At 34.8% G+C, this 13,349-nt stretch overlaps 1 protein-coding gene across 5 annotated transcripts in view; it reads right to left on the bottom strand.

Moving 5' to 3' along the window:
* The window catches only part of IMMP2L (inner mitochondrial membrane peptidase subunit 2), an 867,011-nt gene that overhangs the window by 197,620 nt on the left and 656,042 nt on the right, over positions 1-13,349 (bottom strand). For all 5 annotated transcript variants that reach the window (XM_027574873.2, XM_027574869.2, XM_027574872.2 and 2 more), the window contains one exon: positions 10,545-10,647. In XM_027574873.2, coding sequence (XP_027430674.1) covers positions 10,545-10,647 — 103 coding nt within the window. The remainder of the gene's footprint in view (positions 1-10,544; positions 10,648-13,349) is intronic.

Consider the following 13,349-nt stretch of genomic DNA (forward strand, 5'->3'; position numbering starts at 1 on the left):
GGGAGAAGCAGACTCCCTGCAGAGCAGGGAGCCCGATGCGGGACTCAATCCCGGGACTCCAGGAGCCGAAGGCAGTCGCTTAACCGACTGAGCCACCCAGGCGCCCCATCATACACCTTTCAACAGACTATGCAGACTAGCAATAATTAAATTCAGTCATCTTTGTTGTGTTTGCTGGTTTTAGCCATATTAAGGTACATTTATCAAGTTAAGAGAAAGGAACATATTTCATTTAACAGTTTTTTAGCTTGATTTATAGCTGTTAAGTATTTAGATATGTAGTATGTGAACTTCCGTGCCCTAGACCCCACAAATATTGGGGGAATCCTGCCATGTGATGTGTGGCCACTGATACAACTTTTAATATTTTTGTTTATGTAGTTACGAAAACTATTCTCACTCATCAACAGGGAAATCCAAATCAAAACCATGATGAGATACCATCTCACACCTGTCAGGATGGCTAAAATTAACAACACAAGAAACAACAGCTGTTGGCGAGGATGCGGAGAAAGGGAACCCTCTTGCACTGCTGGTGGGAATGCAAGCTGGTGCAGCCACTCTGGAGAACAGCATGGAGTTTCCCCAAAATGTTAAAATAGAAATGCCCCACCATCCAGCAATTGCACTAGTAAGTATTTACCCAAAGGATACAAAAATACTGACTTGAAGGGACACATGCACCCCAATGTTTATCAACAACAGCATTATCAACAATAGCCAAACTATGGAGAGAGCCCAAATGTCCATCAACTGATGAATGGATAAAGAAGATACATAGACACACACACACACACACACAATGGAATATTACTCAGGCATAAGAAAGAATGAAATCTTGCCATTTGCAACAACATGGATGGAGCTAGAGCGTTATTATGTTAAGTGAAATAAGTCAGTCAGAGAAAGACAATACTATATGACTTCACTCATACGTGGAATTTAAGAAAGAAAAAAGTTGAACATATGGGAAGGGGGAAAAGAAAAGGAGAAAGGGAAACAAGCCATAAGAGACTCTTAACAATAGAGAACAAACTGAGGGCTGATGGTGGGACGTGGGTGGGGGATGGGCTACATGGGTGATGGGTATTTAAGGAGGACACTTGTGATGAGCATTGGGTGTTGTATGTAAGTAATGAATTCTACTTCAGAAGCCAATATTCTACTCCAGAAGCCAATATTGCACTGTATGTTAACTACCTAAAATTTAAATTTAAAAAATAATAAAAAATATTCTATCATATTTCAGACATAAAAGGCATAAAGCATATCAGGAACACCTATATACCCACCCCCTATGTAAAATATAAGACAGTACCAGTAATTTGCAATCCCTGTTCACCCCTCCCCAATCATATTCATTCCCTCCTCTTCCAGAAGAAACTACTATCCTTAATTCTTTATTGCTATTTTAAGTGGCAAATTCTTTAAGGGTGTGTTTTTTATTTGTTGATGATGTCTACACATGGTTGATGATTGTATAGATAGCTCTTACACTAGTAAACTTGCAACACTGTCTTAATAATTCTGCAGATTCTTCTTCGGTTTTCTAAGTAGATAATAACATCCTTAAGGGGGGAAAACAGTTAAGAGTTTGGAATCCCCCTTTCCAAGCTCTACATCTTTTATTACTCTCTCTTGCCGTAACCTGCACTGGCAATGACCTTTAGCGCAACATTCAACAGAAGCGTTGAGGCTGGGCCTTCTTGCCTTGTTTCTGATTTAAAAGGGAAGACTTATAACATTTCTTCATAAATTATGATAGGTGCTGTAGGCTGATGATACTGCTTTAAGAAGTGGCACGATGTGATCAGAGTTCTTAGAAAAATTCTTAGTGACAGGATGGGTTGGAGCAGAATTATCCGGGAGTTGCTGGATCGGAAATCACTTACTGGGTGCAAATGACACGGGGTCTCCAAGGCCCCATCAATAGAACTCCCCTCCTGGCTCCGATTCTGGCCGCTGGATCAAAGAACTGTACTTTCACTCACTCGATCCACCAAGTTTGACAAATTTGAATATACCACAAACCCACATGGGTCTTCCTGTCAATAATATCTAAAACTGTGGTTACTGTGATTCATTATAGGCTCCATATATGGTTCTATTACACAGAAAAAAAATCACCCCAGTCACTGACAATCAAACTGATCTTTTAATTCTCTTTCAAGTCATTTCAATAAATATAACCAATAAGATGCTGACACAAAGCAGAGTCATTGTTTAAGATTATCTTACAAGCTTGAGGAAAATTTAAAACTTCCAAAGAAAGCTATCTCCCAGAAGCTCAGTCAAAAGACAAAGTCATTTACATAGTTTGTTGTTTGCGTATTTAGTAGAGAGCGAAAAATTATCTGATAAATATTTTATAAATAGATATCCATTGAAATGAGGGCATTCAATCTCAAACCTTGAATCACAGTATATTTAATATCAGGTTTTTTTCTCCTTTTATTGTCTAGACTAGGCAAGAGCAGGTTTTTCTTCTCTTCTGGACCCCTCTTATTTCCCATTTTATTTTTCTGTGAAAACACCAGTCATGTAGACAGACACCAATTATGTCTTACAAATAATAAGATAAAGGTTACAATTCCACTTTAAAAAAATTCTAAGGGCTTATAAAATTGCTAAATTAATAACATTGCATGGATTTCACCAAATCTTGGCTACTGACCCACTCTCAGTAAATATACATTTCTAATAAAATGAACATGCTTAATTCTGTAACTAAACAGCCCAAAGGAACAGTATCTGCCATAGCAATGAAGTCTAATGACAATTCTGCTGACATTTCTCTTATCTGAAAATGAAGTCATGTGGAAAATGATTTCTACACTAGCAGAATAATTAAGACAGAAAGCAAAATTTGATTTGGTAGAAATGGAAGCTCAGGTTGTTTCTGTTCTCAGTGGGGTGTATGGGGGGATGATATTATTTACTTCACCACTATCTTTAGTTGGCATCATCTTTCCATACTCTCTTTTTTAAATCATACTTTTTTGATGTCCTAACTGTACAGTTACAAATCCAACTAAAAGCAGTAATAATCCCAAGGGACTTTTGTTTCTTTTTGTTGTACTGGCCTTTCTCTGTTTTGACTATTGCTCCAGAGAACAGGCTCTTTACTGACTCTTAGCCATCTTTGGTTATACCGATATTTTTATTATACTGGCATTTCTTTTAATTGGCTTTGGACTTTTTATGAAATGTCTGCCTTTGTCGACATCAATCAAATGAAAATTATACCTAAATAAAATGTGAAGTTGTTCAGTTCCACCACTGTTTAAGGGGAACTGTGAGAAACAATTGAAGGAAAACACCAAGCTACAGACCTTAAGAATCATTATTTTTCTATAAAATATAGATTATTTCAGTTCCTAACAAAAATTTTAAATGAACAAAAGCATGTACTATAAGAAAACAAGAAAACATCACCAATTAAAGCCTAAGCAACATGTTTCAAAGAAAGTGTGACTAGAACACTTTATTTGGATCCTGTCAACACAGTCTAATGACTTTCTTCTTTATTTGAAAATGGCTGATTTTAAAGAAAAGTTACTCTAGCTGCTCAAGAGAACTTATACAAGGAAAGTGCTACACTTCAACAATAAATAAAATGAAATGTCAATTCATTTTCATACGTCCACAAGATTATTCCGTATTGTATAAGCAGAGTGTTTTCAATGCAGCTGAAACCAATTAACCACTCCAGGCATAAACCACTTCATTCACAAAACATGCAGCATCTAAAGTGTTTTATGCAATATGAGATTTTACCAGTTATTATTTCACAGATTTCAGAACACTCTGTTCTACCAAATCCTCCTAGGAAATTTTCCAGTTTTTTTCTTATGGGTTTTTAGTACACAAACGTCTACTCTTCTAAGAGGCCCCATCATGTCTCCATGTGGAGCACCTCTTATAAAGTGTTGTGTCTGCCTGGTTCTCTGCCTCCCCTCTAGGCTATCCTTCCTTGAAGTCGAGTTACTCTCATCCCTGCTCCCTCGAGGCATCAGCGCATCCCTGATGACAGAGACCAAAGGTTTGGCAAGACCCACAAGTTCAATGTGCTCCTTATTATGCAGGACTTGAATCTCAGTTCTTATAACCTCTGAATGTTTCAAATGTCTCCCCAGATTCCGTCCCGAATCCTCCCTTTGTCCTGTGGCCTCAAAAATATAAAAACTTCCCTACCTATTATCTTTCTTTCAGCCTTCTTGCATCTCCAAGAATCTTGTTTTGCTGCCCTAATCACATACTGTATTTCTCTTTTACCAAAAACGTGTTATGTAGGGAAAAAGTTCAAAACAGGCATGACTAGATAGTAAACCTCTTAAAATGTTCATATCCCATATGTATTACCTAATCTAGCAACCTGTCTCTAGTTAATACAATTCTCATCTCTCCTGACCCATTCTACCCATCAGAATCCAGGCCAAAATCAAATGTGGACAAATAATAGATGTTCAAAATGTGCCTTGATGATGTAACCAAAAGGCTCGTATGATATAAAAACATAAACTTTGCTCCTCCTCTTTACCTTTTCACTAGTTTTTTTAAAAAAGTAAAAGACTTTGAACTTCATTAGGCTCAAAAGGAATTCTATGGAATTTTAATCTTCCTTTCAATGATTGATTATATATCATCACTTGTAGACAATCGTTTCATTTAATTAATAAGTAATATTTCTACTATTCATTTATTCTAAAACTATAATTTCCTGTTAGGTATATTTCCTTCAAGAAAACATCCTAGGGGGCTCATATTTTATTTAATTAGGTATCCATGAAATAACTGATTAGATTAGCTATTTTCCAAATGACTTGGAACTAAAAAGAATTCATACTTAGTATAACTTGCAGTTTCCATTCTCAGATAAAGGCAGTATATCATGCATAGCTCTACACCCAAATTGTTCAGTTCTGCTTCATGGTGCCTGCACACAAACTGTTCATAAGGTGACACTATGATCACAAACCCAAAAATCAAAACACTTTTATTCATTCTTGGAAAGGTTATCTTTGCCTTGAAACGTTTAAGCCAAAAGTTCTTTTTCTAATGTTCTTTGGTCAATGGAGTAAAAATAAATTACTTGATTTAGATACTAAGTAACTAGAATTATAACACATATTCTTTACAACAAATCACTATACAGCAAACAGTGAGAGGATCTCAGTGGCTCGTGACTTAGAGCTAAATGGAATGAAAGAAAAACTTCAAAGAGAGAAAGTGTATGAACCCAGTGGAAGACATGGAAAGAGTCACATTTGTATTTTCACCACAAGGAATGAATATCTATGAGGTATTTCAAATATAAGTACTGAAATGAATATAGTAAATAGAAGAATGAAATGCTATATACATTTTTAACTGATGGAAAGTCTGCGAATCTGAAATAGTTAAAAATTACTATTGGAAAATTCACAACCACGCATGCACACACACAAGTACTTGCTTTTAATGTGCTTTTATTTAATTTTTTTTAAAGATTTTACTTACTTATTTTGAGAGAGAGAGAGCACGAGCAGGGGGAGGAGCAGAGGGAAAGAGAGAAGCAGACTCTCCCATGAACACGGAGCCCAACACAGGGATCCCAGGACTGTGATCATGACCCAAGCGGAAGGCAGACGCTTAACAGACTGAGCCAGCCAGGCTGCGCCAAATGCACTTCCATTGTAAAGCAAGCAGAAAATTCATCAATATTGATTATAATCAGTTACTTCTGAGTGCTTACAAAGAACAACAACATGGCTACAGGAGAAAGTGTCTTAATGTTATCTACATGGAAGTAGGGACGGTAAAGAGAAAGACACTAATTTCATAGAACAAAAGAATTGGTAAGAGAAGAGCTTATCCGATATTCTAAGCAATCATAAACCAATATATCAGAATCATCAGATATCTTTAATATATAATCCAATAAAATAAAGTAACTGAAAAACACTTCTAGATAATTATCATAGTTTTAAAGGAAGATTACAGAAGCTATTTCTCACAGTAGAAATCTAAGCTAGAGTCATACATTGGTGAATCCGTATTATAAGATAGGACATTTTCTGTATTGTGTTATGATGATATATTCAAGAGGTTTACCATGAAGATATTCCACAGGGATATTTTCCATAATTGAAACACTTCCTACCCAATGACATATGTGATATTTTTCCCTCTGGTCATAGGACCATAAAACATGTTTATAAAACTTAAGAGTCAGAATGAAACTTAGAAGCCATTTACTTTAAACAGCTTTATCCTACTTTTTAAAAGAACTCAGATTTTTTTCTAATTATAAAAATAATAAAACTTGTTGCAAGTCTTTTTTTAATAAAGATTTTACTTATTTATTTGAGAGAGAGAGAGAGAGAATGAGAGAGAGAGAGCACATGAGGGGGAGGGTCAGAGGGAGAAGCAGACTCCCCGCTGAGCAGGGAGCCCGATGTGGGACTCGATCCCCGGACTCCAGGATCATGACCTGAGCCGAAGGCAGTCACTTAACCAACTGAGCCACCAGGCGCCCCTTGTTGCAAATCTTTTAAAACACACACAAAAAAGTACAAAGGTACAAAAAAGAATCAACCACAGTCATAACATCTGGAAACAATTAACATAATACTGTTTATTCTGGTATTTATGCTTTTACTTAAAACAATATCATGAACATTATGTCACGTATGTCACAAATATAATTTTTAATGACTGATAATATTTCAAACTCTGAATGACCCACACTTTATTTAATTATGCTCTTATTTTAGGTTGCTGAGGATGTTTACTAAATTGTTCACAATTACTAAAATTGTGATGATATATCTTTTGGTTATATATATCATAGGAGTACAATTAAATAAATTTTACCACCTATTGAGATAAAATATATACTTTTTGTTATTTATTTAAGGTGGATTCAGAGAAGAAAAAACTCTTCCTTTTATACATGAGGAAATGTAGACCCATACAAGTTAATTGATTGATGATGTCCATAACCAAAATTATCTGATTTTCTGTTTCTTCCTAAAATGTCATTCTCTGTAATTTAAAAGTACAGCTGTTGGATCTTGTTCTTCTGTATGTATTCTATTGCTATATCAATATTGCTGTCTTTAAATTCATAATCCATTATTCATCTTTTACTCATAACTATTTCATTCCCTCCTGAAAGTCTCCACAGAGTGGCAATAAAACAAATCAGAAAAGCAAACTGAAATGTTAAAGAATAAATAAGAAAGAATAAAACAAACTAGAAAAACACCAGAATGAGACATTCTTTCTTATTCTTCTTTAGATTTCAAGCAATAGTCTACCTGAATATGGAAAAAGTTACCTCCATTATGACTGCTGGTAGGCCACAATAAACTAGGTAAATTCTATTATAGAGTATAATTACTATTCAAAAAGTTAAAGCATGTAAAACTATTTGAATACATTTCTGAAATTATTTGGTAGGCAAATGAAGGATAAAGACTTCAATCAAAATGTCAAGATAAGCATCTCAGAGACAATCCTGGCTGCCTTAGGATAGATTGTTTACATCAAGAAAATGAGCATTCCCTACTTCCAAGGGGAGAAATGAATCAACCATCCAGAAAGCCTAGAGCTTACTCACCTTCCACATATAACCTCCAAGTACACTGATTGATAAGTCAAAAAATGCAACTTAGAATTATTGGAAAAATATAATAATTTCCAAGTATATATGAATTTTAAAATTCAAAATTTTTAGTTTTTTAGAATTGCAAAATCTTGCCTTTTATTTTTTAGAATTATAAAAACTTTAAAATAATCACCAAAATATTCCAACAACCATTCATTAATCAAAAATGGAAGAGAGGAAGAGGGGCACCTGGTGCCTCAGTTGGTTAAGTGCCTGACTCTTGATTTCAGCTCAGGTCATGGGCTCCAGGTCCTGGGATCCAGCCCTATATGGGGCTCGATGATCAGTGTGGAAGCTGCTTGAGATTGTCTCTCTCTCTCTCCCCCTCTCCCCACTCATGCTCTCACTGTCTTTCTCAAATAAATAAATAAAATCTTTTAAAAACTGCAATAAGAAAACTCTAACCTCCAATATCACAGTTTAGCTTTAAGTAAGGATTGCAAGTTTTATTTCACTTGTTTCCCCTTTTGTCCTTTTAAGATGTGCTTGGGAGCATCAATATTAATAATTGTTCCTAGTCATAAATGCTATTGGTACACAAAACAGGAGAGTTCGTTGTAAAAGTAAAATAAAGATGTCCTGTAACTCATCAAATACAAATAGCTTTATACAGGACATGACAAATATTTTCTTTCATCCTAGAAAGGTTCTTCACCTAATTTTGAAAAATAAAAATAAAACTAGTTAAGTGAGTGGATATTGATAGCTTAGCCCACCCCATGAACCAAGGGACTTTATGCTTGTTTGTTTGTTTATAACAATTAAAAAGGGAAGAAAACAACCACTAAATTTCACAATGGTTTTGTGCCTCTGACTCTTATTACTGGTCATGTTTTATTAGACAAGTAGACTTCATTTAAAAACACAATTTAAACCAAACGTCATTAAAGTGCTGCACACAATATATTTGTCAATGTTTTGCATACTGTAGATTCTTATTGTAAAAAATACAGTGGGATCCTTCATACATGGTTCTTACTTTATTTTATTATTTATTTATTTATTTATTTATTTATTTATTTATCTATTTTTAGAGAGAGAGAGCATGCACTCAAGCAGGGGGAGGGGCAGACAGAGGGGGAGAGGGAGAATCTTAAGCAGCCTCTACGCTGGGAGCCTGCCACGGGGCTCAATCTCAGGACCCTGAGATCATGACCTGAGGAAAATCAGGAGTCCGACACTTAACCAATTGAGCCACCCAGGTGCTCCACTTTCTCCTTCTTTGAGAGATATAAATGACAGGATATTTCCATAGCTGATACACCTTCCTGGGTATATTCACAGTTCAATGGTACAAAATGCTGTTATTAAGTGCACAACAGAAAACAGAGCCCAGGAAAAGCTGCACAATAGATATGATACACTGAGGGTTACAGGCAATTCCCAGTATTCTATCAACTCTATCATCTTCTCTCCCAAATAAGAAAGCATATGGAATATGATAGATTGACAATAATAGTAATTATATAAGCAATATTGCATTGGCTTTATTTATTCATAAAGAAAAAGCAAAGCAACCTCAAACTCTAGTACTTTATTATGAATACCTAATTATTCACCACATACCCCACACCTGATAACAAAACACAATAATTTTAACACTTGATTTCAGAGTCACTACCCTAACGAATTAAAACCGAAACTAAAGTTAACCAAAATTTTAATGTGGATTTGGCCAACAACATGATACACTCAATAGATTAAATCTCATTGATGAGAGAGAAATAAAACAGCTTTTAGATGATTTATTTTCACTTTCAAGTTGCTACTAAATTTTTTCATAAGTCACTTCTACCACACTCTAAATGACCTATAACATTTCCAATCTGTTCATCCCATCTTTGATATACCCTAAAAAGATTAAATTGCATTTTTGTAATAATTACTATTCAAAAGCAAAAAAGACCTTAGAAGGTTTTATTATCATCACTGCAAACCCTCCCCCCCAAAAAGAAGTAGGAGTAATCTCATATAACGTTTTCTTCCACTTATCCATAAACACCCATCCAACCCCATCTCTCTTACTGTACTTTTAGCCAAAGGTAAGTCAAAGTGGCTGATCCTCTAGGGACAATAATAGTGGTCACTCATAATACGTGATAGAAATTGTTTTATAGACCATCAACATTTAGTTTTAGACAAAAGCATGCGGGTAATTGTTTTTGCAAACATATCTGAATGTGCTCAATATTAATTTACACATACATAATAAATATAGATAGGTCTAGCTATAGGAAAATCTAATGAGCTAAAGATACAAGTTTTTAAACAGACATAGGTAACTAGAAGTCAGGTTCAGTTTCTACTAACTAAAATATTCTTCACTTTACATAATGATTTATTTCAAGAGTTCATAGAGAATTTCCATATGCATTCAAAATGAAAAAAATTACAAAATATCAGTTTAATCACATATTTCATAGAATATAAACAAGGCATAAGGAATGTCCACATTTCTGTTATAAATTAAATGTGGATAAATGTGACTTACTAAATGATTTCCATCATACTTGCATTTTTGACAAACGATTTAGAAAACTGATGCTTATAGGTCTTTTACACATTATATCTATTAAACACTAACTGAAAACATACGGCACAAAGTGTTTCTGTGGAGAAAATAACTAAACCTTCCTACTGGGATTAGTCAGCCCACTGAAAACATCTTTGGTACTTTATTAAAGGATCTAAGTTCTTTTCTATGAAAGACACACACATACACACACCTTGACAGCTTATATTATCTATATAATATTTAAAAGGAACTTTTCAAATATAAACTGCTTCACTCTACAATTCACGATCATTCTTGGCTGGATTACCTGAGTAACCCACCTGACATAATTTTGTTCCTACATGTATCCAATTATTAGCATGCAACAAGATGACTTACCGGCCCAAAAGAATTACTGTCAAAACTGTGTCCATGATGATCACCTTCAACCCAGATGTGACCCCGGGGAACTTTGACATACCGGTTTTTGTGGCCGATGGTTCTAGAAATAAAGAGCATACACAACCACTGAGATAAGAACAGAAAGATCAAGTAGTTGAGCATACAAAGAAACAAAGGGCAAAAATGCTGTTATAAAGATGCAACAGATAATTACAGGCGAACCATGAAGCTACTCTGTAACTTCATTTTTAAGTAACATTGGGTTAGGACCTTGTAAAACCTATGCACAGTATTTTTTTTCACTTTTCTTTAGGTAAGAATTTTGTGCTAAAATATAACACAGTAGAACTAAATACAATGTTTTACTACCATATTTAATTCTCAATATCCTAAGTATATTTTTTATGAAATAAGCTCTAACAAAATACAGATCTATTTATTTTCTGACATTTGCTATTATGTCAATATTCAATTTGATCAACTGTAATCTTCATATTTTTAGTCAAACTTCTCAAACCAACAGACAGTATTATTCATAACCTCTTAATACTCTAAAAATCAGCACATATGAGAAACAACAACAACAAAACCCTGGATGATCCCTTGTCAGATTTAAACTATCAATATCAGCTGAAAATTTTTTATCAGTATTATATTATTTCATAAATTATTCTTGAAAATGAGAAACTTTGTAACAATTTGGAAGACTATTAAAGATTAATGATCAATGATACACATTTAGTGGAACATTCTATATTCCTTTCTTTAAAAGATTTATTTATTTATTTGAGAAGGCAGGAGGGCAGAGCGAAAGTGAGAGAGAGAATCCTCAAGCAGACTCCCCACTGAGGGTGAAGCCCAATGCAGGGCTCCATCCCAGGACCCAGAGACCATGACCTGAGCCGAAATCAAAAGTCAGACACTCAACTGACAAGCCACCCAGGTGCCCCAGGAACATTGATATTCTTAAGGTTGACAAGGAAACAGAATGAGAAAAGGCTCTCTCATACAGTGTTGGTGGCAATATAAAATGATACAAGCTTTTCTCCTATTTTGCAATTTGGGACTTATTTTCATCAAATTTGTTAAGAGACTAAAATGTACATGCCTTTGACCTAGTTATTAAACTGTTGTGTAGAAATCCATTCCAAAAAAATAATCAGAAATGTGAATAAATATTTATTATCAGGAGTATTCAACACAAACATTTTTTTTAAAGCAAGGCAGACTGCCACATGCAGCGCCCTATTTGGATGTGTCTAGAGTCTTGGAAGCTTGACTACCCTACGTTCTACAAATGGACTTGGGCAGCTCATTTGGAGGTTTTAGCAGGGGAATGCAGCTACTCCTATACCCTTGACAGAAGAACAGTCCTCCTCTATTGGGAAAGGGCCTCCTCTTTCACAGAGCGAGTAGCACGTGTCAGGAGGGATGCACAGGGAGCAGTGAAGGAGGAAGGGGCCCCCCCAGCCAGTCAGATCAGCTTAGTCAACCCTGGCGATCAATGGGGTGACAGATATCACAGCCAGATCTCCCTCACATCCTCAACACAGGCTTTTTTTTTTAATGCAGCCTTTTTATATCATATATATATTTCCTAAATATCCTACAACATGGGAATGGTTAATTAAATTATGATACAACCAATTAAATAAGAGGAACAAGATTAGAATAAAATATTATTCAATTCTATAAAATAAATTCTTTTGAGGGCAGAGACCGTTTTTTGTTTTGTTTTGTTTTGTTTTGTTTTACTCCCAAAGCATTTGGGAAAATGCTTAGCCTAAAAAAGCTTCTCAATAAATGTTGGTTGAATGAATGAATGAGTGAACGTCATCTCTAAGTCTATAGAATTAAGCACAGAAACTGAGCTTTGTGAGCTATTCTTTTGTGTAGAGTCCCTTTCAGACAATTTTTGTTAGTTAGCAGGTTGTACGTGTGCAGAAGAATACATTAAAAAGAAAAGACTACACATAAATTGGTGCTATAGAAATTGAAACTATTCATTATCTAGAATGGTTTTTAATTTTCAAGATAACTTCAGTGTTGAATTACTTTGCTTGAGATCAGTAAATCATTCATGCAAGGAAGCAATGTTGTGGTCATTAGAAGCCCACAGCAAGTTAATGACTGCCGTTTATTTTTAATTACTACTGGGAAGAAGAGTTTCAGCTTTTTAAAGAAAAGCAAAAACAAGTTTTTTTTGTACATCTCACTGTCATATACTCTGTAATATAAGTGTTCCTCAATTAAAATCTGTCGATTAGTTCTTGACATCACTACTGCTTTTATCATGAGATTGCCTGGAAGAACTAATATCCCACATCAAGTGTTAATGACGGGAGAAGACCATTTTCCTTAATTGTTGGCAAGGCACACTTTCCTATTAAGTCCAAACATTGGTTCACCTTATTGTGCTGATTATTTTTGATAGTTAGAAAGAAAACAATTATTCATTTTGTCTCTTCAAGCAGAATTACGAAATAAAACCAGCATAAAATCATCTCTGCAATGAAATGGTAGATGTTAAGTCACGCATATTCTTCTGGAAACCAGAAGAATGATACAAAACTCAGTTTCAGTTTCAATGTCATATGAACCAGGGAGTCAAGATACTTGTGATAGAAAATGACAGTATCATAAAATTACCAGTGACAGTTGCACATTTCCTTGCATTGACCATCTTATCTAAAAAATTTGAATACACCTATCTTCTCATCATTTTCTAGCCTCTTACATCACCTTATTTTTCTTCATTGCAGTTACTAACACTTGACATTCACTTAATGGTTTTTTTGTTTA

This window comes from Zalophus californianus, chromosome 12 (genome assembly GCF_009762305.2).
Source record: "Zalophus californianus isolate mZalCal1 chromosome 12, mZalCal1.pri.v2, whole genome shotgun sequence".
NCBI lineage: Eukaryota > Metazoa > Chordata > Mammalia > Carnivora > Otariidae > Zalophus > Zalophus californianus.